Raw genomic sequence first — 27922 nt, 5'->3', positions numbered from 1 at the left:
GATTAATTCGGCCCCGTCGGTTGCGGCCCATGCACATGAGGGTTTCCAGGCATATTCGGAACGCCCTCAGGACCGATCATCGTCCCAATATCCGCCCAATTCCACTCATGGATGTTGTTGATGGTAAAGTCCATAAACTGCATCTGCGTCGTTCTATCAAACCGGGCATTAGGATGCATTGAGGGGGCCATGTAGGCCTGGTCTGGGTATATACGACCTGGCATAGGATCCGCATACATATATGTGCCCACGCCCGGTGGTGACTGATGGTACATGTGCGGTACTGCGTCTGGCTGTGACAGTTGTTGCGCTGGGATCGAGCTTTGCGGTCCGGTGTCATGGGTCTCCATTTCCGGTTCCGCAAATCTGACGGGCGAAGCTAGGGAGTCGGCCATGGAATGCAACTCCGGGACGAGGGAAGCAAATTTCTCAATGGTACCAGGCATAAATGGATTTCGCCTGTGTCGCTGTGCCAGATCTGCTAGCTGAGACAGCAGAATCCTGGACTCGGACATGTCCGTACCACCCAGCTTATTCAGACATACCAGATCAAGGACCAATACCGAGCTCGATGCAAGCGTGTACCAAATGTCACACGAGTAGACGGCATCGAACTTGCCTAAAGATTCGAGTCTTAGCAGTATGTTAGCCAGAGATCGGCCAGACTCTGAGCAAGCTTCTGCCATGGCTGTGAGAGCAGAGTTTGTGGAGTCTTGGCCGGTTTTGGTCAGGGTAGAAGCGCGGGCAAGTAGGGCTGAGCGGCACAAGACAATGATGGTATAGTGGTATACACAGTGCATCAGCATCAGGGCTCGTTGCATGGGCGAAGCTTCTATGGCTTCGTATTGGAGATGCCGGGGCAACTGCTCTTTCCATCGGACTAGATCCCGGAGCACGCCGGCGGCGGGTGATAAGGGGCCAACGTAGGATTCGTCGCTGGCGTTGGACTTGACGGTCTTGGGCGCGCGACATGTCAGGCCCAGCAGTATGAACAGGCGCGTTGAGCATGCGAAGAACTCTGGAGGGCCGCCGATAATCTTCTCGTTAGGGGCGCTCGTCTTTGCGCCAGGATTCTCAATGGCACTCGGCCGGTCGTAGGAGGATACCTGCATTGTCTCGAAAGCGTACAGCGTCCACCACAGTATCTTGCGCGACTCCCTGGCCAGCGGTGTCTGGCCGGCATTCACCTTGTCCTGGTGCAGTCCGATGGCGTGCGCTATGCGGACGGCGGCACCCGTCAGGTTCCAGCAGGCGTCCCGGTGGTTCGTGTTGTGGAGGTGTATCGCAGCCAGTAGCAGGGCCTGTATGGCTGTGATGCTCGAGGTGAAGATGACAACAGGAAGGAGCGTCTGGGTCCTCTGCCACCACAGCCGCTCCTGGTCTTCTGGAAAGGGAATGCGCGCCACCCGTCGACCGAGCAGCAGCACACACGTAAAGGTGCACAGCCATGCCGGGTCTGCACTCCTGGGGTTGGCCAGCCACGCGTCGTAGGCCTCGCGGAAGGAGGGCTCATGCAGGACGGGGAAGTCCGGGTGAATGTGTTCGAAGAAGGCGCGTATCAGCAGCTCGAGGTTCGGGCGCTCGCTGGGATTCAGGTGGCGGCCGTGGACCGCGACGGAGTTGTGGGCGGTCGGGGCGGCGGTCGGGCCTGGCAGGCTGCGCTGGTCGTCGCTGCCGGTGGGCGACGATGCCTGGGCTGCGTTCTTGCCAAACCTAGAGGTGGAGCAGTCAGTCGATGTCGCCATAGGCTTCATGCAGGGGCGTTACTGACAGTACAAACTCGCGTAGGGCGCCGCGTCCCACGAGCGTGCGCAGTTTGATGTGGAACGACAGCGAGCTGCCCGGCCCAATGTACTGCACCTGGCCCTGCTGGTCGGGCAGCAGCGACACGGTGTCGTCGCCTTCACCCTCGCCGCTGTCGTCCTGGTCGCCCTGCGCGTCGTGGGCCGCCGCGTCTGGCAGCGGGATGCCGTGCGACGTCGCGAGCTGGCGCAGAGCCTCGGTACTCGAGACGTCGGCTTCCGGCAGCAGCCCCTTCACCAGCGCCTCGAGCAGCGCCAGACGGGTGCCCAGGCCCTCGACGCTGCCATACAGGCGCTTCTTGCGCGGCTGCGTCGTCAGGCACTCGATGTTGTGCACGATGCAGTAGCGACACGCCTCCTGGCCGGGCTCCTTGCGGCACTTCTGCTTGCGCGACTTGCACTTGTCGCAGCTCGTCTCGGTGCGCTTCCGCTTGTCCAGCGGCACGCGGCGCGAGCTGCTTGCACTTGCATGGCTGCTACTCGTGGGTGCGGGTGTGGAGGCCGACATGGGCGTGGACGGGTAGGTGCGGCGGATTTCAGGGCGCAGGGAGAAGAAGCATGGCGCACACGTCGCGAGAGCGCTGCGAACGCATTGAGACGCTCTTGTGCCGGTGGAAGATGCGACTGCAACTTTACGATGATGATGCAGGGGACTCCGATCTTGCCTGCGCTATCGCGGTCTCCGGTCCATCGGTAATTGAGGCTGCCGTCTCCTCTCTGGTGGGCCTAACCGGCGAGCTGCCTTGACCATTTCTTCAAGCGGACACCACAGGCACGTCCTCTTCCAAATCATCGAATCCGTCCGTCGTTGCCCCACCGCAATCGATGGCTGAATACCCATCGAGCGGGAACCACTTCAAGCTGAATGCTGGTCCTGGTCATGGCACCCCCTCATCGGTGCCTGTACCAGGTACGCTTGATGCGGCTAACAGACGGACAGCAGCCGCCGAATACGACCAAGCATATCTCGGCCGTGCTAGAGTACCCCTCGAGATATGGCTAAAGACTCCCATCCTCCCTGAACAAGATTGACCAGAGCAGGGCTGCTTGATCTGGTAGGCACGAAGTCGAAAGAAAGACTGAGCCGGTCACTGTCCGGTTGTGATTGGTTCAAGCGTGCGGCAGCTGGCTCACCTTCCCTCATGGGGTTGTGCAGGCACTTCCGATTACTCCACAAGCATGACTCGGCAGCGTGACCCAGTGCGGCCAAATGCCATAGCCACTGAATCGAGTTAGCAAAGATCCAGCGTTCCAGACATCGCGAGACCCACATGGCACCCATGCCGAAGATGACTAGAACGACCGCATTTTGTCGCAATCCTGTGCTCCACTGCCCTATCGCCTGTGCCGGTACCACAAACGCTTCCACCTCACTAACACCGCTCAGGAACCACGGCCATGTTCAGCATATTGGGATCCACCCCCTTCACCACCGTGTCTCCACTTTCTCTTCTGTAGAAGTGCATACCACAAGCACGGCCGTATAGATCATCGCCGTTAGCGATTAAGGATCCAACGGCGACGCAGATAACAGCGCCGCGGAGTGTCGTCGTGAAGTCTTCTTGACCTCTAGAGAAATAACCCCCCTGGCTAGTCCGCTGGTCGCCGGATAGCAGACAGGCCTTATATCGCCGGTCCAGATGGTATCTACCAACACTGCAAGAGAGTAGTTCCGCATGTCGTGGCAGTAGGCGAGTTACGAAATAAGGTCCCCACGCTGGCACAGACTTCCCCGTACGCGTTAGCATAGGCGCGAATGAGCACGAAAGGTAAGACGAAGGATTGTCGTCGTGGTGCCTGCGATCATGGTGGCAATGACGTCAGACCCCAAAGAAGCCACTTTCGAACCTGGTGGTTCTACGCGAACAACAGGCAGGTTAAAAGTTATCAGGCCTCGAAGGACATATAACGGAAGTTTGGCTGACATGTACAGTGTAGACATCACTCTTGTATCCCGCGTTATCGCTTGTAGCACCGCCTCTTCCAGTCTTGCGCACTCACCTCACTGGACTCACTGCCAGGCGATTTGTCAACGTCGCGTACGGCTGTCCTTTTCGCAGGTCATCCATCAAACCATAGCGCAGCCTCTTTCCACCTTGCATCCTGCAGACTCAAACTCCCAGCTCTTTGGCATACTCTGGAAAGTCGCGAACGATCACAATGACAATCGATGCACCGTCAGACTCTCACGCAGACTGCAGACTGTTTATCACGGTGTTGAGGCGAGAGGAGTGTCGCGCCGCTGAATGGGAATATTTGTGTTCGAGCTTCCATGGGCTGAAGTTGATCTCGTTTGCCCGACAAGCGAGTCGACCACGCCTCAATCGTGCATGGCGCCATCACTGGTTATGCACGATGGATTGCGCTCATTGCGGGCCGAGGCGCACTCTTGGCTCGATTTTTGATTCCGATCTCAAGGATGCTATAGCAAGTATGGCAACAATCCTCCCGAGACCAAGAGCGCACTTTGGTGGTCATACTGAACAACCAAACCGCGACAGCACGACCTGGCCAGTTGCGCTGCACAGTTCGTCGTCCGCGTTACTGTTGCTGGTTTCATTGACTAGAATCTTTCAACTATCGGCACGCTCATCTTGATGCACGGTATGACAAGCGGTCTTGATCGAATGTTGGCAAAACCCTGGACCACTGGTGGTGTTTGATGGAACACAGACACAAGTATTGCGTCGTTTTACCAAGAAGCTAGGAGCATGAAACTTACCTTACGCGCATCGCATAGCACCATGGATGAGACAAGAAACCACGGCGCAGATACACAGTCGTCTGCAACATCTGATATGGTAGCGACATGATGATCACAGTATCGACGCGACGCTTGTCTGCCGGTTTGCAGCCGATACTCTTCGTAGCCTTATTCAACGGCTTGACGGAACGCTTGAACACATCGCAATTCTACGTCTACGTCTTCGATGTCTTTCTGACCTCGTCGCTACCTACATCCGGAAAAGTATTACTTCGAGGTATCGACACACCCGCTATTGTCCGACATTGTGTCACGGCTGTCGTAGACGACAAGGACGGGGAGGCTCAGTGTTGGCATGGTAAAAGTGGCCGAGAACATAAAGATATGGAAGCGCATGCAAAAGAATTAACAAAGAATAGCCCGAGAATGTCGCGAAAAGTCGTACGAAATTCCCAAAATCGTACGGCAGAGGTAGTTGAGGTGGGACAAATCCTGGAAGATGACAAAGTCAACCCCTTCAGCGAACATACAACGAGATATGGTTGGACGCTGAGGCTTTCATATCCAATCTACACGTCGTTTTCTCAACACTGTCGCGTACATGCACGCTCATGCATGTCCCTCAGCGGCTGCACATCTTGTACGACCATCCCAGGCACGCCCTCGTCAAACAAAGCATTCATCCAGTAAACTCATAGGGGAGTTTTGAATCAGCCATGAAAGCAGCGGTTATTTAATGCTGTCTACAGAACCATGAGTTGGATATATAAACGCAACAATTGTCGACAAACTTCGACCCAGCCGGTGCCGTTATTCTGCTTAGCTCAACCAACCATCTCCAACCCCTCGATGCTTCCGATCACGTTCTCTCGGTCGGACGTTCGAATCGCGCTATCTCTCCAACTACCAAAACTAAGAGAGAAATTCGACATCTCAAGCAATAGCTAAGCACACGAACCTGCTGCGCGCCCTTATACCAATCAGCCCCTGCATCCGGAAGACAGCCACCAAGGATTCGTGGATGGCCAGACGAAAGTTGTGCCTCAGGCAGAAACCGCAAGCTCGTCAACCGGACAATTCAGGCCGGTCGGGAGTCGACTGCCTGACCGATAAAAGATACCCAACGGCTCGACAGAGGAGACCAGCCCCCATCCCTGAGGCCGTAGTTGGATCCCAACACCCATGTCAACGAGGTAAAGATCAAAGCCAGGATCAAAGCTTGAGGTGCACTCGATGGCATGACAACAAGACGCTGCGACACTGTGTTGCAAGCCTCGCGACGAGCATCACATCCCTCGATGTAACCACGCCATCGAGAGTTGGCGGAAGAGATCAAATTTGGGCAGACGGTGTGGCAATGGATGGATTCTCGTTCATCATCGCATGAACCGGACTATTACAGCGCCGCTATTCAACCCACCATCCACATGTCCATCTCTGCTGAATCCAAAGGAGCGATCGTAAGGGCGGTAACACTGTTGATCAAGCGGATGACGACAACCCGGGAATAGCACGCTCACCTCTGCGCCTAGTCTGAGGTACGCGGAGAGGGTCACTGTGGAGGCCTCGACTGTCTTGCACTTCGTCCAGGATAGCACCACTCGGTATCCACTGTTTGACGTATCTTTTTGGTATATCCTCCTATATGTTCGCTCCTACGCCGCTTTCTTCGCTATGGCGGTCGACTTTCACTCAATGAACCCTTTGACTATTGTCGTGATTGTTCTCGAGTTCACACGTTTCTTTGCGGCGCGCTCTATCACGAAGAAGTCTTGACAGCTGGCAAAGAGCACATGAATCGGCGAAAGTAGGTCAGGGTCAGTGACTGCCCGACATCTATTACATTTCTTTCCTAGCATACTTCTCCAGCCATCACTCATAAAGCCAGACCTACAACTGCGTAGGGTAGTCGAGAGTCTCAATCTTCTCTGGGTACACAAGCCCACCCTGCTTCCGCACCTCATCCATAGCCTCCATAATCAACACACTCTCGTCAAGGCCAAGGAAGCGACCCTCTTTTCTGCCGTTGATGATAGCATCTGCCGCCTCGTCGGCTTCCCAGAACATACCCTGGCCCTCGCCTTCTGATTGCAGTGAGCCACCGAAGCCATTGTACCAACCGCTTCCCTTACCTGGGCCCGGAATGGGGAATTCTTTCGACTCAACCTTGCCATCTGAACCGATGATCTTGGTGGAGAGAGGACGGAAGGAGTGCCCGAAGACTTGGATCTCGCCCTTGGGGCCTTGGATGCGGACGAAGGGTTGGTCCATGTTGCCTCCGGGCGCTGTGGCGACGCGGAGCGAGGTCGTCGCTACGGCATGAACCTCGCCGCCTTGCTCTTTTGAACGGGGGAATTGCAGGATCACGGTGCTGTGCTCGTCGGCCTTGCCAGTTGGCTCGTAGTTCTTGACAAAAGCCTGGAGCTTGGGTGCCTGCCGCGAGTTCTCGGGCTGGGTGTGGTAGATGGTCTGGAAAACCCAGGTAAGGGCATAGATACCGAGATCAAGTAGGGCGCCACCGGCCAGGTCCGGGTTGACCATGCGGTGCTTGCCATCTGGGAAATTGTTCTCGGGGTCGAGCGCCATGCTGTTGTCCGAGATAACGCGTGTGATGGGTCCGATGCGACCAGAAGTGATTTGCTCGCGGACGTAGATGGAGAGCGGGAAGTAGCGCGTCCATACAGCCTCCATCAAGAAGAGGTTCTTGGACCTTGCGACCTCAGCCAGCTTGCGCGCCTGGGCGGCATTGACCGTAAACGCCTTCTCGCACAGCACGTTCTTGCCGGCCTCCAAGCAGAGCATAGCATTCTGGTAGTGGTGCGAGTGTGGTGTGGCAATGTATACGACGTCGATGTCCGGGTTCTTTACGAACTCCTCGTAGGAGCCATATGCCTTCGCGTCGGAGGGTGCGCCGACCTCCTTCAAGAAGTCTTTGGCGCGCGATTCGGAGGACGAGGAGGCGGCAGCGACGACCGTGTGCTTTAGGTGCTTAACGCCACGTGTAGTAGGGTCGCAGAGGAGATCCTTGGTACTGTTTGTCTATTAGTAAACAGCTTCCGCGGGGTGTAGCGCGGGGTAGTTACAAGGTGACGGCGATGCCTCCAGTCGCGAGGATGCCCCAGCGGACGGTCTTTGGTGATGACATGGCGTAGATAAACGTTGTCGTAGTCTCTTGGTAGGTTGAGGGTGAGATTTTGGGTTCAACGACGAGATGCACTTGGCGGCATCAGGCGATTGACTTTGTAGCTGGAGCTGCAGAGCTCCAACGTCATGACGCCCACCGAACTTCGGGCAAAGCGCCGCATCTCAACCCCACTCTTGCCCCTCCATCGTCTTGCCGGTGCCTAAAGGAGCAGACGGCCCGCGTCGCGACCTGTGTCGGACTTAAGATGCGATTGCCGTGTGTTGGGGAGTTGATGAGTAAGGAGTGGGCGTGAATGCTGGACGGACCCGTGGACGCGTCTCGCCAGAGCCGATGCCAAGCCTCCCAACCTCCACCAGCACAACGATCAAAGCAATAATCATATCTCAGAGACGATACCAGTGTCGACAAGCATGTCATAGCTGCACTGCGGCTAGATTCCACAATCACATTCGATAGATCTGCCATACGCGTATGCACATAGATGATACCACAGTACGTTTTGGATATATCTGAAGACGAGCTCGTAGGTCTCATTGTCCATAGCAAAGCCACAGGCGGGTCAGTCCATAATGAGAGTTACAGCTTCGCCTTGCTATTGTTCTTCACGATTTCATGATATCGGTCCCGCATCTCTCTTCTCAGCATCTTACCCGAGGGGGTTCTGGGAATCTGGAAAAGTCGTTAGCACCAGCAGCTCACGTTGAGTGAGTACTCACCGAATCCACAACCTCAATGCCACCAGTCAGCCACTTGTGTCGGCTCAGACGTCCCTCGATCCACTGATGCAGCTTCTTTGAGACAGCCTCTTCTCCTTGCTTCTGGCCCTCAGTGGTCAGCACAATCCACGCCCGGACGAACAGAGAGCCATCGCCGCGGCCGTTATCAACACCCGCTACGCACGCATCGCGCACCAGACCTTCTGGGTGATCGAGCAGCGTATCTTCAACCTCCGTAGCAGCGACCTGGAGACCTTTGACTTTGATCATCTCCTTCAGGCGATCGAGATAGTGGATACGGTCACGCTCGTCGCGCATCACGAGATCGCCAGTGCGTAGCCAACCAGGCTCAGTGAAAATTTCCGCAGTAGCTTTCGGGTCCCTGAAGTATCCAGGGGTGACGACTGCTCCGCGCGCCCAGAGCTCGCCTTTCTCGCCTTTGGGCACATTGTTGAGTGTCTCAGGGTCTACAATCCGAGCTTGCATACCCGGTAGCAGATAACCGATCATGCCGGGTAGTGCAGGCTCCAATCCAAATATGCCATGCGCAGCCGGGCTCGCGATACTGGCTGCTTCGCTCAGACCATAGCCACTTGGCACCGGCATCCCCGCACCTTGAGGCAGCTTCTTGGCCAGTTGGTATGCGACATCTGGTGGCAGATATGCAGCGCCGCTCGACGCGCCGATCACAGAGCTCAGGTCGTACTTCTCAGTCAACGGGCTCTGGGCGAGTTGGCGAACTAGAGGTGGTACCAGTGGAAGATGTGTGATCTTGTACTTTTGTATGCTTTTCAAAGCAAGCTCAAGGTTCCATTTCGGCAGCATGATACTCGTCTGCTTGATCATATTGACGCGAAGGATCCAGATGATCATACCGTATGAGTGGTACATTGGTATGACGCCCAGCATAGTAACGGGTGTCAACGGTTCGTCTCCTGCAAAGCGCGCGGCCTGCGTGGCAGTGATAAGCGTCTGTATTCCCGAGTGGTAACCATTACTGTGTGTGATCATCATTGCCTTTGGTAGACCCGAAGTTCCTGAAGACTGGAATAGATATGCCATTCGGTTTCCCCCAAGCAGCTTCCGCGGCTGCTCCGGCAGCTTTGAACCCTCCCTCACGAGCGACTCGATCGTACGATATCCCGACACGGTATCTAGTTGAGAATTGTCGCTAAGCACGATGACTTTATTGGGATTCAACTTGAGCTTGAGTGGCAAATCATCGAATTCACCGGTTCCTAGCTTGAGCGCCTCTCTCAAGACTGGAAGTAGTGTCTCATGGCACATGATGCTGGTAATTTGCATCTTCCTGAGCACCCACCAAAGCTCATACGGTGTACTTGCCGGACTGATACCCCCGAAGACCAATTCTGATCGAAAGCATGCGTGCGCTACCATCGGATAATGCAGGTGGTTTCGCGAGAATAGCGCTAGGATCTCGCCATCTTCCTTGTCGTCTATGGGACTCTTGTCTAAACCCAATGGATTTGGTCCGTCATACCGGAAGACACGCGCCAATGCACATACTCGAGCATAGAAGCTGTGGAGTGTGACGACCTCTTCTGTTATAGCATTGATGAATAGAGGGTAATCTTCGGGTAATGGATTGTTCGGCGGAAAGCAGAGTTCGTGAATGTTGAGATCATCCGGTGTCGGTGGAAAGGGTCCAAATGGCGACGAGAATACAGCCTCATCGTGAGGTCGATAGGTGTCTTTGGCAGGATCGGGAGCGTCAGGGCCTAGGTATCTGGACCAGTGAGGTTTGAAGATGCCGTATGTCATATCGAGATTCCAATGAAAAGGTTTTGCAGAGTACTAATGATTTCCTGCAAGATATCGAGACATGGGCGCGACTACGCAAAAGTGTCCCGCCAATGTTGCGTTTCTGTGGCCCTTGGGGGCTTCCGAGGTGTACTGCGCGCCCCGCGTTCTCTCCACATTTGATCCTGACGTCGCGTACGCGAGTAAGCCCAGAAACGCCCCATTATAGCCTTTCACGTGGGGCAATGCCGTGTGATGAACTGAAAGGGATGCTCTGATATAGGGTGTTGGTTTCTTGAGGAATGAAATGACCGGAGACCGAAATGGCAGGCGGCGCTGCTGCGGTGGAACCACTCCCGTGGAGTCATTCCCTCTTCAACTTTCGTGACAGCAGCAGTCAACATCACAACCCCAGGCGCATACCACACAGTCCAACGATATTCCGACAACGCAGTAGCCTGTCGCGTAATGCAGTCATCTCTGGAAAGGTCCAATGTGAGCTGGCATTAGACGCGTGACTTGCTTAGCCCTGTTGCTGTCTGCAGCTGTCGGACCCAACTTCACGTCTAGCCCAAATTGGACATTGCACGTTTCAGCTGACGGCGCGCCAAATTCGAGGATTCAGCCAACGCGATATCCCTACGACTTCTTGACGCGTCTTGATCTACTCGATCAAGACTGCAGAGAGATTATGGACCGCCTGGCATATCTGTTAGCTCTCCACACCCGCATACAGGCGCGCGGGTGTACATAGCTGGAAACCTCGCGTATGTACGAGCCCCTTGATGCAACTAGAGATCGTCGCGCTTGAGTCTCAGCCTTCTCAGCCCTCAGCCCCCAACATCGCCTTGCAGCCTGTCCATCTATAAATCCATCTCGCCACCCGCTCTGGCATGGTTGCGCGTTGTCAGTGTCCGTACCTAGGTAGCGACCATGTCTACTTACTCCGACAACAGCAATGGCAAACCCTCCAAGAGAGGCACGATCCCCGCACTTTGGTCTGCGAAACATATTCCGCACAGTGCAGACTTCCCTGACCCATATGAATTGATTGGAGATGCATACGAGAGGATACCAGTCGCAGACGAGTGGGAATTGCCGGACCCGTAAGTTCACAGCATTGACAGTCTTCCAGGTCAAGACTCACGTAATGCAGCAACAGCAAGAGCCGGCCGTATTTGGCGCACATCAAATCGCTGTCGACTTCGTGGAGGACTTTACGACATCTAGCGGACTGGATGCAGGTTAGCACTACCCCACTACGCTGGAATGAGATCAAAGAGCACCCAGAGGAACGCGAAACCCGTGCGAATAAGACAAACGTCACCTTCGTCGAGTATCGTCCTGCCACTGCACCAAAAGCTACAGCGATTAAATCGCCTGCTTTGCTTCAAGAAACTCTTCAAGCTCTGTCGCTTGAGCATACGAAAGAACCTCCCCTGCGCCTCTTTATAGTAGAAGACCTGTCTCGACAAGTCATTGAGCTGCTGGGAGCGCGTTTCGATATAGATCCATTGTTCTTTCGAGAGCAGATCGATGACTACGTGTGGCACAACACTCGTGACCCCTGGGCGTCACCACCCAGCCTAGTCTCAAGCATGAGGCATCGGCCCTGGTTCAGGATGCGCAATATGAGGTTACGATACCACAAAACAGAAGAGGACTACTTCAACTCGAGGCTGGAAGCAAACTCTTGGAACGTGCTCAGACGGCCTGATAACGATGAGAACCATTGGCATTACCAAGATGGAAAGGGAGCAGTCGTGTCCATTATGCGCACGCGTACATCCATGTGGATCGGCAAGGACAAGAAGTGTGGTAATGGAACCGTCGGTATCGTCTTGCTAGATCCAACTGTTAGCCAAGGCCGGCCACTCTGTAAGTACCAACAAAATGACAGTAGCTGAGGTACTGAATTGACTGACACTGTAAAGGGTATGATCGCAGTAATTGGTTGCCAACACCGAAGATGGACACCAAAGTTTACCCCTCAATCAAGTCTTCAGTATCCTGGTTCGAAGACATTGTCCAAATGACGACTGCCTTCCCGTGGTTTGAGCGGAAAGACGGAAATGAGATTAACGCGCAAGTCCTCGCCAAACCAACTATATACACCATCTGCGCAGAGTGGCTCATAGTGTGCGACTATGTAAGAGCTCGTCTCAGCCAGATAGAGTGGGAACTCGAGATGCCACGCCTCTTCCGCTCGAAAGGTGATGCCATTGACACTTCGCTCAAGCGTCTGCATACCTGGCGTCGGCAGATCCCAGTGTTTCGGGAGATGATAACGGAGACGTTGGAACATGCGCTTCCGGCTGCAGCGCGGCTTACTACCCCGTCTACTCAGTCCTCCGTTGCGCCCACATCACCTCTCTCCGTACGCTCGCTCTTTTCCGACAACCTGACTATAAATTACGACAATGTAGAAGGGTTCGAGGACATAGTGCCTGACTTCAAACGCGTTCTTGCCGCTGTCAATGAACTGCAGGAGCGAGTCGACCGCCTGACTAGTATTGTCACATCGGAGATCTCCATCGAAGATTCGCGTCGCGGGCTCGAGGAGAACCATAACATGGCGAGGATAACATGGCTGGCGACCATCTTTATCCCGTTGACGTTCATATCTGGGCTGTATAGCATGAACGAGAGTGTTTCAGCATTGAAGACGACGTATGGTTGGTACTTCCTGACGGCCGTGCCATTCACGTTGATCGTCATGGCAATCGGCTGGGTGGCTGGAGGCGGCAGTCTGACACCGTGGAAGAAAAATACTACAAAGCAAAAGGGCATGATTGGGGGAAGAGACAACAAGAAAGCCAAGTGACTCAGGGGTAGCGCACTCTGCTCTGTCACAATGTCTTAGGCGGCAGACTTCTCCACGTTTGTCTGTCAGATGACGTACTAATGTAGTATTCGTATCAGCTCCCACCCTGGACCATCACCAAGGCTTTTTTTGGCTACCACTTCCTCTCGGCTACAACGTGAATCTGAAACTAGGGTGCTGATGGCCAAGTCTATCCGCATCCGCTCGCAGGAGTCTATCGTCGCGTTCACCTCTCTCTCGCTTTCTGTTTTCCCAACCTAGGTACCAGCACTGTATGGCGGCGAGTACGATCGTTACTACCAATGCACCAAGGCTTACAGAATGGCCTAAAACATATTTCGGCGCATCACGCTGAAGATAGATAAACGTGCCGATGAATGCCGAGCAATTGGCGATGCTGATTACCATACCAACTCCGACTGCGCGGACATAGTGAGGCGCAAGATTGTTGGATGCCCATCCCTGATGACGGATGAGTAAAGTCATCATTTCGTATCGCAAGCGAAGCTTACCATGAGCATGGGCGAACCCTGAAAGACACCAATCGCGACCAGGAACGTCCCGGCGTACCGCACGGCATTCGTCGTCGCCACTATCAACATAACGTAACCGCATATCCCTATCACGCAACCTCCTATGATGAAATAACCACGATTCTTCAACTTGTCGGAGGCGTACGCCGTGCCAATTACCGTGATGAAAGCAGCCATGTTAGGTGGTACCGTAAAGAGCTGCGCGGTGGTGCTTTGATAGCCCATGCCGGCAATGATACTAGGAAGGAACAGCGAAAAGCTCTGTTAAGCTTTAGCATAGTCTCCGGCATTTGAGATCCGGAAAAAGCTTACATAGAGCGGAACCAACAAGAAGAACCAGATGAAAGCAGAAAGGTACGTCTGCGGGGCTTTGAGTGCCATCTTGACCCAATACCAACTGAACTTCTCATCGTCGACATCAACTTCGGTGGATCCTCCTGCGTCAAGCCTCATGCGTCGCAATGCCCACTCCTTCTCTTCATCACTCAAGAATGCTGCTGCGGCAGGGGTATCCGGCATGAAGAAGAAGCATACGATGCCGAACACAACAGTGATTGCGCCTTCGACTGAGATCATGTCAGCGCAACACCTCCACTACGTGAAACATTAGCGAGAACTTACTAAAGAAGATCCAGGGCCATCTTCGATACCCCCCAACCTCAATGGTTGCCAGTCCCGAAGCGAGCAGTCCACCAAAAGCCCCAGATAGAGGCGCGGCGCAATAAAAGAGACCGCTTCTCAGCAGCATCTCGCCTCGCCTATAGAACATCGCAAGGTAGATGATCACGCCACCGAGAATGCCTCCTTCACATAACCCCAGCAACAGTCTACATGCCACCAGCCCTGCAAATGACTGCACGAAGCCCATGAATGTACACACCAGACCCCATGCCGTGATCAGAGCTGGTAGGTATATCCCGGCCCGCAAACGCTTAACGAGTAGGTTAGACGGTACGTCGACGAGGATGTACGGGATGTAGAATACGAGGAGGGCGATGTTAAACCGAGTACCGGTTGTGATGGAAAGTTCGTCAGACAGGCCGGCTATCCTTGCGTTGCCGATGTTGCTGCGGTCTATGAACGAGAAGAGCCTAGAATTCTCACTTAGTATAGGCCTTGAACGGTGTGGAGTAGTAGATTACCATATCCCGAACAACCAAGGCAGAATACGAAGGTCAAACTTGCGATTCAGACGCTTGTCCAGGGCTGTGTCGATCGTCTCGTCCAGCGTGATTGCCTTTTCGATGCGTTCAGTGTCTGTTTCCTTGGGCTTATCCATTGTGGCTGGTTGGTAAACTAGTCACAGTAGAATGCGCTTTCACGGCAGCAACAGGAGAAGAATGCGAACAGAAAATGGAATACAGATTAACAACATCGAAGGATCTAGCTAGTGTAACGCCCACGTCCAAGCAACCGTACATCTTCCCGAACCAATGTTCATAGGCTAAGGTCTCTCCACATTGCGGGGAAGTTTCGAAGGATCACCAATGCTGCGGGGATATCTCCAAAGAGCATGCCGAGCTATGGAGAAAGGCTTGTTGACCAGTGAGCTTCTCGCCAAATGTCTTGTGCAAGGGCGATGTGACGGATAATGTTTCCCCGAGCAGTGCGAATGAGGAGACAAGCTGCGCGGCTGGTAAGCGAGATGTCAAGAAATGTGGCTGACGATGGCCCGAACCACGTGCCGGTAGCGCGCCGTTGCCGCCACCTATTTCGTCATGAACGCCCAAAATCCTCTAGCCAGAATAATGCTCGGCAAATCAACAACACGGTAGAAAATTTCTCCCACTATAGCGACCAGCGGTGCGCAGACCAAGAAGCAGACAAAAGTGCTCAGAGAACCGTTCATGCCGGCGTCGGCCATGTGCGTGTATAACTTGATACCGGCGGTGTAGATGAGTATGGATTGGACGAGGAAGTAGCCTGGTATGTGTAAGTAATTGTTCCATAACTTTGTCGAAGAGTTGCGACTTACTGAAGCTCCTCTTGCCTAGCGAAACGAAGAAGCCTCCGCGAAGGATAGCCCGGGGCAATTCGAACGTCTCAATCAGAAGCATCGACCCAAGGATGATGAGGTAGTTGTCAACCCTCGCCATCGGCTGGTCTAGATCTACGTTCTCGTTCAAGAATCCGTCATCGTACAGCGCGGTGTGACCCCATAGCTCATTGTCGCGCATGTCTGGCTTTCCGGAGATGAAGGCGAACTGCAGCACAACACCGGTAAGGACCATCGCAGCATAAAGTGGCCAGACTGGGATACCGAAGTTGCCGATCTTGAATCCTCGTTGGGACCGGGCCTTGAAGTCCATGTTGAGGACCGCATCAGCAATGATTAGGCCGGTGACGCTGTACCAAGCCCAGCTCTGTACCCAGAACGCTGCTACGATGAAAGCTAGCATAGCCTTTACTCGCCATGAGGTGCGTGTATTCGGCACAATGACCATGGTGATGTAGACGGTATAACTTTGCTGGAAGAGCACGGACACTATCCAAAGCGTACCAGATGGGAAGACATCGTTGGCGGCTTGACTAGCGTAACGCTTGTTGACCCAGAAGATCTCGAAAAGGGAGTTGAAGTAAATCAAGAAGTTCTGGATCCGCGTCGGTGCGATGGTGGAGATATTGCCAGTAGAGGCCAAGAAGTCGGAGATGTAGTCGGTCGAGGTTGTGCTGAATGCCGCTGCTGCAAAAGAGTAGGCGATGAAAGTCGGAATCCATAGTCTGATGCCACGACGAAAGACACTCGATGCGCCGACCTCACGCGTCTTGTTGGCGAGGTAAGGTAAGCAGATAGTTCGTGCGGAGAGGAAGATGATCCATGAGTAGATCAATGCCTCGTTGGCGAAGATTACTGAAAATGACTTTCGAAGTGCGACCTGGTACGCCGGGCCATCAACATTCTTCGAGTCTGGAAGGGCGGCTGGAAGAAAGGTCTGGAAGAACACGTAGAGGAATGATTGGAATACAAACAGGCCACGAAGCCCAATGAGATAGTTCTGGTCAGCCGACAGGGTTGTCGTTCCTTGCTCGGCCGACGACGAGGGGAAGATAGCCTTGAGTTTGGATGAAAGGGTAGGCTCCATTGTTGCAGACATCTTGTTCGATACCGCGGTAAAGATGAGGATCTCGGTGATAAAGAGGAAGAGCAGCTTACAAACAAGGCAATTTACCCTCGACTTCTGATTCCACACAGACAACAAAACCAGCACGACCCTTGGCGACTACTTGCGGCAGTAGCACCACGTCCCGTACCAAAGACCCCCCGTGGGAGACCCGAGATCAGCACCTTGGCCACCAGAACGACCACGTACCTGAAGGCGACTTTTCTTTCCGTGACTAGCACAGCATCTGCCTACCGAGCACGGGAAGCGTTGAGCTTAGTTGCAACGCAAGCTTCCGAGCACAATTCAGGCGCATGCATGCCAAGGGTCAGCTATGCTTTTTGTGGCGTTCTCTACGTCCCGCTGAGCAGTTGTTCGATAAGCGTTGACCCTAGTTGAGGCTGGCAGCGGGTAACTTTGGCGGCATACAATAGTTCGCATTTCTGGCATCCGGACCACTTACACGAAGCGGGCGGCTGTTGATCGTTATCTTGATCTCGGATGTTGAAATGTCGGCCTGCCGACTTGTAACGTTGCCGTCTTCAACATACACATCCCAGACGCACGTCGTGACGTGCTCGATGAAAAGCACCCTGATCTCTCAACACCCAGGTACCGCCGGGCAACGGCCTTCCTCAGAACCTTCCACGTGTGGCGCATGGGGCAGCCCTACTTGGGCATCTACACCTGTCAGTGACCGCCATGTCAACTGCGGCCGTCCGTGCACATTGATTTTCATACCGAACATCCGTGCGATAGGCCACGAAGGGTCGTGAAATCCGCACGTTTTCCAAAATCCGAGGGGCTGACTCGTGTGCTCACACCAAAAAAGGAAGGTCCGCGTTCCGGAGAGCAAAAGCCCGCTGAAACAGATCTTACTCACCGAAGATAACGCCGTGTCGAATTTTTCTAGCAAGTTTGCGGATGGTTCCGCCGGCCTACGATGCTGTGCTACCCGCCAGGTGTAGTGTGGTAGGTAGCATCCCACGCGGCCTAGGGAACGCACACTTGCGAAGTGGATCTACGCGCTAGCGAGCGCGTGTCGATCGCCCGCATAGTCGACTTGTAATGTCCCGGCCACCCCTGATGCTGTTGATTATTTCCTTTTTCATGTCGCTAGGCCGATGCTTTCTGGCAACGCATCAGGGTGCAGGGTCCGTTTCAGTAAGGCGCTGCCCTTCGGCCCTGCTTCATGCTAGGATTTTACTTATCTCTGAGTTTACCTTCCGTGATAGACTGTGCGTGACAGATCGGAAATCGTATCGCCGACGTGAGTCGCCCGGGATAAGGCTGATGCTCTGCATTCCGCTGTGATGCCGCGCGTTATCTCATAGATCGAGTTTCACATGTTGACCACTCAGGAGCCAGGACAACAGAGTCAATCGATGGACAATGATCATTGGTAAATGAGAAGAGCGCGTCATTCCTCGAAGAACCTTATTTGCAACAACGGTCATCATGTCAAGATGTGCAGAAATAATGTGTAGTAATAGTGATTATGATGTAATTAATCGGGTATTATATACTGATGCATGATTCATGAAAGCCTCAGCCGCCGCTAATGGCTTGCGAGCTTCATCCCGAACTAAACGAGTGCATCCAAAGCCTTGTGCCCCTTCCCTATGATATTGACAATAAAGAAAATTAAGAAGATAATATGTTATGGCCCTACTTCCTAGCAGTTGGGTTCCAGGAGCTGTACTTGACAAGCTGGCGAGCGTGGCCGTAAAGACCGATTGTGGCGTTGAGAACCAGGTAAAACGGGTACAGAACTGAGAAGAGGATGATCATCCTTCTGGAGATGTACTCGGATTTGACCTGGTTGGTGATCCAAAGAGTAGCAATCAAGCAGACAATACTGTGACACGACACTGTTAGCAAGGTACAAGATTACGTCGAGGGCTGTACGAACCTGATAATGAAAAGCCACTGTGACACGGGGTACTGGAAATAGACCAGCTTCCAGAGCTCCTCCCCGGACGTCGGGAACTTGACGATAACGAATGATGCGACTAAACACGTGTACTGTGTGACGAGATAGTACGAGGACTCGCGGATGAGTAATAGCGACAAAACACCGAAGCGAGCAGTGAAGCTGCGCTTGGCGTGCTCTTCGTGCAACGGATCCTTGACACCATTCCAAACCATCTTCATGTGTCGCATACTAGCTTGAGCCCAGCCCTGAGCCCACCGCAGACGTTGCTTCCAGAATGCGCTGAAGGTTGTGGGGGCCAGCTCGTAGGAAGTCACGTTGAGATCATGGACGGTCTTGGCACCTTTGGAGAATGCGCGAAGTGCAGAGTCGATGTCTTCAGTAAGCATTGTGTCGTCCATCTTCAGATTGCGAAGAAGCGACGTGCGCCAGTAGCCGTTGGATCCACAGAAGAGACCGAATCCCCACATAGTAGAACGGCCGGGATGAGAGACAGCGTAAATCTTGTCGAACTCGACTGCGATCATGTTGGTCATGAAGCTGTCGTCGGAGTTGAAGATGATGCAGCGGCCTTGGACGATGTCGACATCCTTCTCGGCAACGAATCGTTCAGCGGCCCATCGGGGTGAGTTGGGGTGAGGGTAGTGGTCGCAATCGTAGATGGCGATGATGTCAGATCCAGTGTCCAGCGTGAAGTAGTAGTTGAGGTTGTCTGCCTTGGAAGTCGAGTTGGGTACCTTGATGACTCTTGCATGGGGGAAGCGCAGAGGAAGTTGGTGCAGCTCAGTCTCCAATGGCTCGATTGGCTTGGGGGTGTTGTAGAGGACGACGATGCGGATCTTGTCAGAAGGGTAGTCGAGCTGTTCAAGCGCATAAAGAGCGCGGTCCATGATGATGTCCTGCTCATTGGGTAGGTAGGCGACGATGAGAAGATCCAGGATGGGTAGCTTGTGGTGTGGCGTAGGGAATAGCCACTGCTTCTCCTGCGCTTGCGTGACGATTGCTCTTGCCTCGCGGCAGGGCGTGATACTGAAGAAGGCCTCCAAGACAGTTGTGCCGGCAATGTAAAAGTTGGTGCACATGTATATGAACCAGAAGATGGCAATAAGCCCGTTGCTGCAGTACATGTAGAGGCATACCGAGAAGACGTAGTAGGAGGCGACCAGACCGAAGGGCGTCCACTCAGAGATCCAGGAAGATGTCCGTCCGATCGTCTCAGTAGCGATGGAAGGAGTTTTGGTGACCGACTTCTCGTTGGCCGTAGGAGAAGTGACCTCCCCGACCTCAATTACGCAGTCCTTCGTGGTGTCAGACATCTTGAAACGAGTGTGTGATGTGACAGTTAACGATGGAAGAGGCAGTCAAAGCGAATGGTGACTATGATGGAGGGGGTGAGACTACTGACAAGGAGCGGATACAGAACATATATTCGGCCCTTGATTGCACAATTGCTTAGTGCGTATGGTAAACACCGTAGCCGACACGCAGCGACTGTAGAAGGGGCAAAACCGCCGAAGGGTTCATGTCGAAACCGTGATTACCGCCCGTGGGAGCTGGTCTCCATGCAAGCTTCGTGCTCAACTGAGATCAGCATTACCTAGCATCAACAGCGCCAAGTTGTGATAATGAGATTGGAGTGGGTCGGCCCTGCACGTTGGCCATGTCGACCCCGGTACCGCTCTACAGGTCGGGAATGGTGAATATGCCAAGTCACATGTCAAACCCACGTCCACAAGTCTGGCGGGCCAACCAGGTGCTTTTTACCAGTTGACCGCAGTTTGGTCAACGTCAACGAACATGCAGAATCGGGCGGGTTGGGGAAGGAACATCGGAGGGCCACATGCCAGCCGCTATCTTGCGGTGCATTTTCCTGGCATCCGGTGTCCACGGTGCCACTCAGGCTGCAGAAGCTGAGAGACGAGACACTGCACTGGGTATTGACACGACAATGGCATCCCGCAGCGGCGTGCTGAGCGCATGAAGCACGGCTGGGACTGGCAGTGCGATGCGGACCCTTGTCGCCTTCCGGAAACGGCTGATATCGGTCGATGCTGGCACGAAGATCAATGATCGAAACTGGGATGGTGATGAAGTTTCGTCGGGTTTGTTGAGGCAGAACGAGCGCGGGATGCATTGGGAGGAAACGTCTGTGCTAGCGTCGATGCACGGGCAGGAGTGCGGCGCACGTTTCCGACCCACCGACAGCGCGGGCACGGCATCTTCCTCAACCTTCTCGTCTGCACGTCCTACGGCGGCTAGTTAGCCCCATGCCACGACGTCCATTCTGCTTGCTATCAAGTACGGGCCTGCCAAGGAAAGCTTGCATACCTTTTTTGGCCTTGTTGCAGGGCCGCGCGCTCCCCGCTGAGGCAACGCTCCGATCATGACCCTCATGAAGCAGGCTAAGACTTTGTCCAAGATAGGGGACTTTGCAACGCCGTCAACCTGATGCCAATGCTGATCGGAGAAGCAAGGCGGCTCCTCCCCGTCCGGAGAGCAGTGGTGCAAGCTTAGGCCGGGGTCTTTACACAGGCCTTGCACAGCTAGCTGCATGCATATGTCGCAGACAAATACTGCCTTTCTGACTTGAGCAGCGCATCTGTCCCTGTTTCTGTTCAGTCACTCTCTCTCATCAGCATGTTTTCCTCTCATTTGCTCGGTCTTGCCCTGGTGCATATCTTGCCTGCGCTTGCGGATGTCACGCGTGGGCAGGACAATTGTACCTGCGGTTTCTACGACACCCAGACATCAGAGCTCTTTACTGACTCCATCATTGTCTACTTCAACGAGACTACCCAATTACCGATCGACTTCATCGCCGAAGACTTTGCTCAGAAGTATGCAAAGGATTGGGTCCGTCTGCCGTGAATGTGCCTCCAAGTCCATAGCTAATGCTTCCCAGAATGCTGTCTATCGCGAAGGCGCCTCTCCCGACAATCTCAGATTCAACAACGACTCTCTTCAGCTTGTTGTGGAACCTTCGACTGCTGAGCATCTCGTTCGAGGTGCTAGTCTGCGGACAAAGCGACGCGACATCCAGCATGGCTCTTTCCGCACTCTACTCAAGTCTGCAGACATGGATTCCGCGGGCACGGCGGCATCCATGATGTGGAAGTACAATGAGACCGAGATCACCGAGCTCAGTGTCATGAACATGAACAACCGCCGAGACCCATGGGTGGGAACCTTTGTCAACAATGAATTCACTACGCGCAACCTCGGAATGAACTACAGTCAGCTTCTCAACAGCACGGCTGCGAACCGTAACTATACTACCCTTGGTGGCGGCCTCAGCAATGGCAGCATCAACCCATGGGAGTTCACCGAGTACAGGATCGATTGGACCGCGGACTACATCAACTTCTACATCGGTGGCAACCTCACTAGGCAGGTCCTACAGAAGAACAACGGTGGCATGCCTTCTGTTCCCTCGGCCATGTTCTTCAAGCATTGGTCAACCGGTAACCGCTACTCCATGCGTGGTCCGCCTGAACGCACAGAGTCTGTTGCCGAGGTTGGCTGGATCCGCATGTTCTTCAACTCTTCTACAATGAGCGTAGATGCTCGCGAGGATTTTGTCGCCAGGTGCCCGTTGACCGATGCGTGCTCGATGGACGACATTGAACTCCGTGGTTCCACACCGTATGGTGATGACGCAACAGACAAATGGGAGCAGTACAAGGGCAAAGACATCAGGCGCATGCCGGCACTCTGGCTCTCCGTGTCATGCATCATATTCTCGACCGTCCTTATCATCCACGCCCTCATCAGACGTCTCGCTCCCAAGCTCAAGAGTGAAGCCCCGAAACCTACCCCAGCTTCCTCCACAGAGCCGAAAGAGTCCGAGGACGAAAAGAAGAATCCGTTCAGCGACAGTACTTTCACAGTGGCTTCGCACGAGATCTTCTCTCGTGGTGGTGCCGACCAGAAAACTCCCTCCGCTTCCGAAAAGCGCAACTCAGACGACGACGACTTGGCGATCGAGAGGCTCCCCGGTACCTCGACTCTCGGTGGCTCTACACCCAAGGATGGTCTCTCCAGACCAAACTCGGTATTCTTCGATAGCCGTGGGCCAACGCCTTTCAACAGCAACTTCAACACTACGCGCGAGGATCTCTACATACCTATGCCACCGATGCCAGGAACGGCAGTGTCAAGAGGTGGCGACTCTATGTTGACTATGGTCGATCCTCACGCATCGATGATGACTCCAGGAACTCCAGGCACAGCGATCTCAAGAGATCGCAACTCTATGCTCACCTTGATGGACCCGCGCGCCACCATGACCCCATCCGTTCCCATGATTGCTCCCCATGACAAGATTACAATGGAGACCGTCACTGAGTCCGCCCTACCAGCTCCTCGTATGCGCCCTCAGCCTCTGCCTCAGCGACAACGTATCGACCATCTTGCTGGTCTGACGGCGCTCTGCTCTCTCGTGGTCACCCTGATGCATTTTGGCCTTACCTTCGTCCCTGCTATCGTCACACCTGGTGCAGATGCACACAACGCATCTGAGCCATGGGCCCAGAGAATCATCGGTCCGTTCTTGCTCAACCAGATGTGGCTTGGTGTCTTCTTCACAACCTCCGTCCGTTTCTTGACCGCACCTTACTTGCGCAAGGGCAAGATGGATGAGATCGCCAAGGCAGCCGTACGCCGAACACCCCGTCTTATGATTCCTGTCGCTTCGATGGCCCTGCTGGAATACTTCTTCATTGACGTTGGCGCGACCAAGTTCTTGCAATACATTCCTTCGCTGACCTGGTCGACCTGGCCCTACGTGAGCCGCTACAACAACTTCGGCCAGTACATCTCTGAAGTTCTCGAACTCATGTTCCTCGTCCCCAACGCCGTCCCGCAAATCACTCTGCACTACTGCACCGGTGTCCTCTGGACCATCGCCGTGCAACTCCAAGGTTCCTGGCTCGTCCTTCTCGGTGCTGTCGTGGTTTACGAGATCAAGACACCATGGAAGCGCATGTGCTACTACGCCTTCTGCCTCATCAACCACTGGTATGCTCAGTCCTGGGGCACATACCTCTGGCTCGGTCTGCTCCTCACCGACCTCGACGTGACCTACAAGTGGAAAGCGTTCCTGGCCACACGACCGGGAGCATACTACGCCACCATCACCTTCTTCTGGGCCTGCGTCGGCGCCAGTTTCGCCGTCAACGTCATTCCTAACTGGGTCGACACGGACTTCAACTTCTCGACTGCGGAACGCGGCATCCACCCCGATCCTGTAACTGGTGTAGCCATTCAGGATACAGACCAGGCAGGCTACCCTCCATACTACACCCCGCGTCTCAACGGTGTTCTCTTCGCAGGCGGCATGCAAGCCATTGTCGAGCTTTCCGCCGCGGTACAATGGGTCCTCTCCACGCCTCCTTTCCTCGTCCTCTTCCCCCACGTCTTCACCATCTACCTGCTCCACGGCCTTGTTTTCTGGACCTACGGATCCTGGCTCATGGTCGCACTAGCCGAGCGCGGATTCAGCTACGGCATCAACGTAACCATTGTCGGCATAACATCCTACGGTGTGCTCTTCGCCTGTCTCCCCATTGTCACGCCCATCATTGAGGCCCTCGGTAAAGACATGACGGCCTTGGTATGGATGACAGCCACGAAGAAGTCGCCACCGAGACGTCGCACGCTGTTCCCCTTCCCGGAGGACCTCTTTACTGGCCGCGCTGTCAACGCCACTGCGGACGACAAGAAGGACGGCGGTGATGCGGAGAACGGCCTAGGTAACCGTGCCTCCGATGGTAGCACCCTCAATGGAAGCACCCCGAGTAGCGGCCGCCCCAGCAACGACAAGGGCAAAGGTGTTTCCACCACGGTGATGGAGTACAAGTTGAAGGCGTTCTCTACCGATGAGGATAGGAAGGACACGCATCCTTCGGCACGCATGAGCCACTTCTCAACAGACTGATGACTAAAGCTCTGTTGGTTGACTGGGACATGCAATACCCAGAAAATGTTTAATGCTGGGTGGCGTTTATTTCGTGTTTTTTTTTGTCGTACACAGTTGTGCTTTTCCTTTGCGGTCTTTTTCGTTGTAGTTATTACTCTGGAATATCGATTTAGAAGTTCAAGAAACGTCCATGTCTCAACCTGATCAACTTGCATAGTGACATTGCCTACGACTTCATATAAGGCGAGTTTGCGTTTGCCATGATACCATGCCAAGGATCAATGGGAATGCTGATTATGATGATCTATCATTGCTATTCAAAGGGTTATGACTGCTATTTCGTGTCTGCGCTTTCCAGGCTCTACCCAATTATGATCCAGTACACAATACAACACAGAAGGGAAAGAACAGCATCGTGACAGCCATTGCAAGGAAAGCAGCTCAGTGATGCTTACTCGACGATCTCCAGCTCGCCCGTCCTGTGCTTGGCAAAAGTGTCCTTGTGTTCGTGCCAGATGCGCATCAGCTCGTCGACGTATTTCTGATGTATCTCGTTGATGTAATCGTTGTCTGGGTGCGTGTCCTGCATCACCCTGATCGGGCGACCGACAACGATGTTGATGGGTCTCCGGTACGGCATCATGCCTACGTCGTAGTTGAAGACACCCCTCGCGTGGAAGATGGGTACCGTAAAGCCCATGAACTTCTTGACGAGCATCTGGAACTTGTGTATGTAGGGATGCGAATCGGTATCGAGTTGGTCGTAGACGTCGTTTTCGCCGAAGGCGAGGACAGGGACAAGGTCGGCGCCGGTGCGTATGGCCATCTTGACAAAGCCCTTGCGGCGGTTGAGGACGAGCTTTATGGAACCGGGGCGCGCATCGAGGGATTCACGTGCGCCGCCTACGACGATGGTGATGGCGCGACCCATGCCTTCGTTGTTGTAACCGCCTTTGGAGAGGATGTTTTCGCAGGACTCGCGAGATACGGAGGCCATGCCGAGACGAAGGGCGTATTCGCGATAGATGGGATAGCGGAAGTTGGAATCGAGGGTCAGCAGGGCGTTGGTGATACCAGGGAAGAGCTGCGAAAAGCCAAGCGCTTCCGTTGCAAAGGCAGCGAAGGCGCCATGGGAGATGATGCCATGTGGGTGGTAGCCGAAGATGTACTTCCTAGTGGGCTCCAGCTCCTGGGAGCGATGTAGGCGGGCGGGGTAGTATGAAGCGAAGAGCGACCAGACGGGCAGCCGACGGAACCAGTCGCTGCGGAACGACAGCTCGCCCGACGTGCCCGCGTTGGAGAAGAGGACGTAGATGGTATACGGCAGGAGGATGGGCCAGAGCAGGGGTATGCTGCAAAGGAAGAAGAAGATGGCAAGGCCGCCGACGATGCTGAGCGTGTGCATGAGGACGGCGAGGGTCTGGAGGCGGCGCTGGAGGGGAACGTTCATGGGCGCGAAACGTATTCTGCGGCGGTCAGCATTGTACGCCTTGAATGAGGAGCATTTCAACTTACTTGCTCTGGGACCATCCCGCGCCTGCCTGTCGTCCTGTGGTGAGCTCCGAGTTTCTGCGCTTGAGGTCGGTTCTGCGGTCTGCTTTGGCGACCTGGAACTCCTGCTGCGGCTTCACACTCGTCAGCACGTCGCCATTGCCCTTGCCATTTCCATTCGTGTGTGCTCCGTTCATGTCCTTCTGCGCCTGCTCGCCCTGTTTGCGGCCGAGCGACCCGTGAGAGCCGCGCGATGAGACGCGACGATGGCCCTTCACTGTTGGACTCCGGGGCTCCTGACCCACGCCTTCGAGCGATGTCTTGTCTTCTTCAGAGGGGACCTTGATGCCATTGGTCTTTACCTCGTTGGCCTTGCCCAGTATCTTCTTCCCGTGGTGTTCGGCGGTGCCGTCGGTGCCGTTGGCATGTGATTGTGGCTGCTGGGGCTCCAGGGCCTCTTCGGCGGCGTCGGCGTACGACTTGGGCGGCAGATGGTGCTCAGCCCGCTCTTCAGGCGCCGAGGGCTCGGGATTCAGCGACATGGCTAGCGATGGGCTGGGACGGGAGCAGTTGGGGGGAGATGCTTCGTAGGGTGGGTGCAATGGGCATGTTTTGGGTTTTGTTGGCGCGCATAGCGTGCGTTGGACCTTCCTGACATTCCGCGCGTGGAAATGACGTACTTAGGTGGCTGCGTGGTTCCTTCTAGGACGCAGGCTATCTAACTAAGAGCGCGCTAAGATATAGTATACTAAGGTATCTATGCGCAGTTAATACGCACGCTAAAGTAGCACCTTAGTAAATTAATTATAGATTATTTTAGAAATAATTCTACTTAAATAATAATAATATAACTTTACTAAACTTCTCTACTAAACTATACTACTTATAATAGCTTACTAAATTTAAAGTATTCTTTAAAGAAATATATAAACTATTTCTAAATTAATTTATAAATAATTTTAATAAATTTAGTCTACTTATAAGTAATTTTTTTAGCTTAACTAATACTTATTTAAGTATTTACTTTTTTCTACTAATATATAGAGTAAACTTATTATCTATATAAGTTAGCTATACTACTATATTAGAATTTAAAGTAAAATTCTTTATAAAGTATAAATTATTTCTAAATTATTTTTTAATTATTTCTAATATTTCTCTTAGTAGAAGTATATAAGTTACGCTGCGCTTAAAAACTATCTATACTATACTTACTAGCTAAAGATAGCGTTTACTAAGTAAGTTAGAAATTCTACTAATGTTTAGATCTAAGCTAAGATATATAAGTTTATTTAAATTATTTCTTAATTACTTCTTAATTAATTCTACCTAGATTTCTATATTTAGATTATAGCTACTTATAACACTATTACTAGTTTTTCTACTATTCTCTCTACTAACTCTTTTACCTCTTCTACTAACTCTACGCCTATATAAGCTTCTACCTAGCTAGAATCTAATAATAAGTTTAAGTTAGATTATTTATTAAATAATTTAGACTATAAGTTAGATTAATTAGTAAATAATTTAGACTATAATAATTTTAAGAACTCTACTACTATACTAAATAATAAAAAAGAAAAGAAAAAGTAAAAAAACTAAAAATACTTTCTTTAGAATATTATCTAAGTTAATAATTTAGAAAGAGAATAAGTAAATTATTTCTTAAATATTTCTAAATTATTTCTAACTTTTATAGCTTAACTTTACTACTATAACTAATATAGTTAGAGACTACTATAATAATTAGCCTAAAGATAAGCTTCTCTACTAAGCGTGTAATATTAATAGCCTAGATATAAACTATATTTAAAGTAAGTTTTATTTAGATTATTTTTAGAATAATTTAGAATTATTTCTAATAAATTTAGATTATATTTTTTTCTAAAATAAAAAGAATAAGTATAAATCTTACTAGTTCTTTCTATACTTTTCTCTTAAGCGTTTACCTACTCTCTCTAAGAGTAGTAGTTCTAGTAGGTAGTTAGGTACTAT

General features: G+C 52.8%; 9 protein-coding genes across 9 annotated transcripts; 2 read left to right on the top strand and 7 right to left on the bottom strand.

Moving 5' to 3' along the window:
* Positions 1-2: 2 nt before the first annotated feature.
* Positions 3-2310, bottom strand: J4E78_004209 (uncharacterized protein; the record flags this gene model as incomplete). Its single annotated transcript, XM_049364839.1, has 2 exons — positions 3-1713; positions 1772-2310. 2 exons carry the CDS (start codon positions 2308-2310, stop codon positions 3-5), a joined length of 2250 nt encoding a protein of 749 aa, XP_049223917.1.
* Positions 2311-6396: 4086 nt separating this feature from the next.
* J4E78_004208 (uncharacterized protein) lies at positions 6397-7651 on the bottom strand (the record flags this gene model as incomplete). Its single annotated transcript, XM_049364838.1, has 2 exons — positions 6397-7537; positions 7590-7651. 2 exons carry the CDS (start codon positions 7649-7651, stop codon positions 6397-6399), a joined length of 1203 nt encoding a protein of 400 aa, XP_049223916.1.
* A 646-nt stretch (positions 7652-8297) lies between these two features.
* On the bottom strand, positions 8298-10149 carry J4E78_004207 (uncharacterized protein; the record flags this gene model as incomplete). The annotated part of the gene is made up of 2 exons (XM_049364837.1): positions 8298-8312; positions 8368-10149. 2 exons carry the CDS (start codon positions 10147-10149, stop codon positions 8298-8300), a joined length of 1797 nt encoding a protein of 598 aa, XP_049223915.1.
* A 912-nt stretch (positions 10150-11061) lies between these two features.
* J4E78_004206 (uncharacterized protein) lies at positions 11062-12952 on the top strand (the record flags this gene model as incomplete). Its single annotated transcript, XM_049364836.1, has 3 exons — positions 11062-11234; positions 11285-12006; positions 12063-12952. 3 exons carry the CDS (start codon positions 11062-11064, stop codon positions 12950-12952), a joined length of 1785 nt encoding a protein of 594 aa, XP_049223914.1.
* Positions 12953-13749: 797 nt separating this feature from the next.
* On the bottom strand, positions 13750-14764 carry J4E78_004205 (uncharacterized protein; the record flags this gene model as incomplete). The annotated part of the gene is made up of 3 exons (XM_049364835.1): positions 13750-14051; positions 14416-14576; positions 14628-14764. 3 exons carry the CDS (start codon positions 14762-14764, stop codon positions 13750-13752), a joined length of 600 nt encoding a protein of 199 aa, XP_049223913.1.
* Positions 14765-15193: 429 nt separating this feature from the next.
* J4E78_004204 (uncharacterized protein) lies at positions 15194-16568 on the bottom strand (the record flags this gene model as incomplete). The annotated part of the gene is made up of 2 exons (XM_049364834.1): positions 15194-15408; positions 15461-16568. 2 exons carry the CDS (start codon positions 16566-16568, stop codon positions 15194-15196), a joined length of 1323 nt encoding a protein of 440 aa, XP_049223912.1.
* Positions 16569-18254: 1686 nt separating this feature from the next.
* J4E78_004203 (uncharacterized protein) lies at positions 18255-19835 on the bottom strand (the record flags this gene model as incomplete). The annotated part of the gene is made up of 2 exons (XM_049364833.1): positions 18255-18444; positions 18499-19835. The coding sequence occupies 2 exons, from the start codon at positions 19833-19835 to the stop codon at positions 18255-18257; spliced, it is 1527 nt and encodes a 508-aa protein (XP_049223911.1).
* A 1321-nt stretch (positions 19836-21156) lies between these two features.
* On the top strand, positions 21157-24454 carry J4E78_004202 (uncharacterized protein; the record flags this gene model as incomplete). The annotated part of the gene is made up of 2 exons (XM_049364832.1): positions 21157-21372; positions 21422-24454. The coding sequence occupies 2 exons, from the start codon at positions 21157-21159 to the stop codon at positions 24452-24454; spliced, it is 3249 nt and encodes a 1082-aa protein (XP_049223910.1).
* A 433-nt stretch (positions 24455-24887) lies between these two features.
* On the bottom strand, positions 24888-26469 carry J4E78_004201 (uncharacterized protein; the record flags this gene model as incomplete). Its single annotated transcript, XM_049364831.1, has 2 exons — positions 24888-25902; positions 25952-26469. 2 exons carry the CDS (start codon positions 26467-26469, stop codon positions 24888-24890), a joined length of 1533 nt encoding a protein of 510 aa, XP_049223909.1.
* Positions 26470-27922: the final 1453 nt, after the last annotated feature.

This window comes from Alternaria triticimaculans (assembly GCF_023758025.1).
Source record: "Alternaria triticimaculans strain BMP 0046 chromosome Unknown scaffold_4, whole genome shotgun sequence".
NCBI classification, from domain to species: Eukaryota; Fungi; Ascomycota; class Dothideomycetes; order Pleosporales; family Pleosporaceae; genus Alternaria; species Alternaria triticimaculans.
The sequence above is the reverse complement of the archived record's forward strand: the minus strand, read 5'-3'. Positions and strand labels throughout refer to the sequence as shown.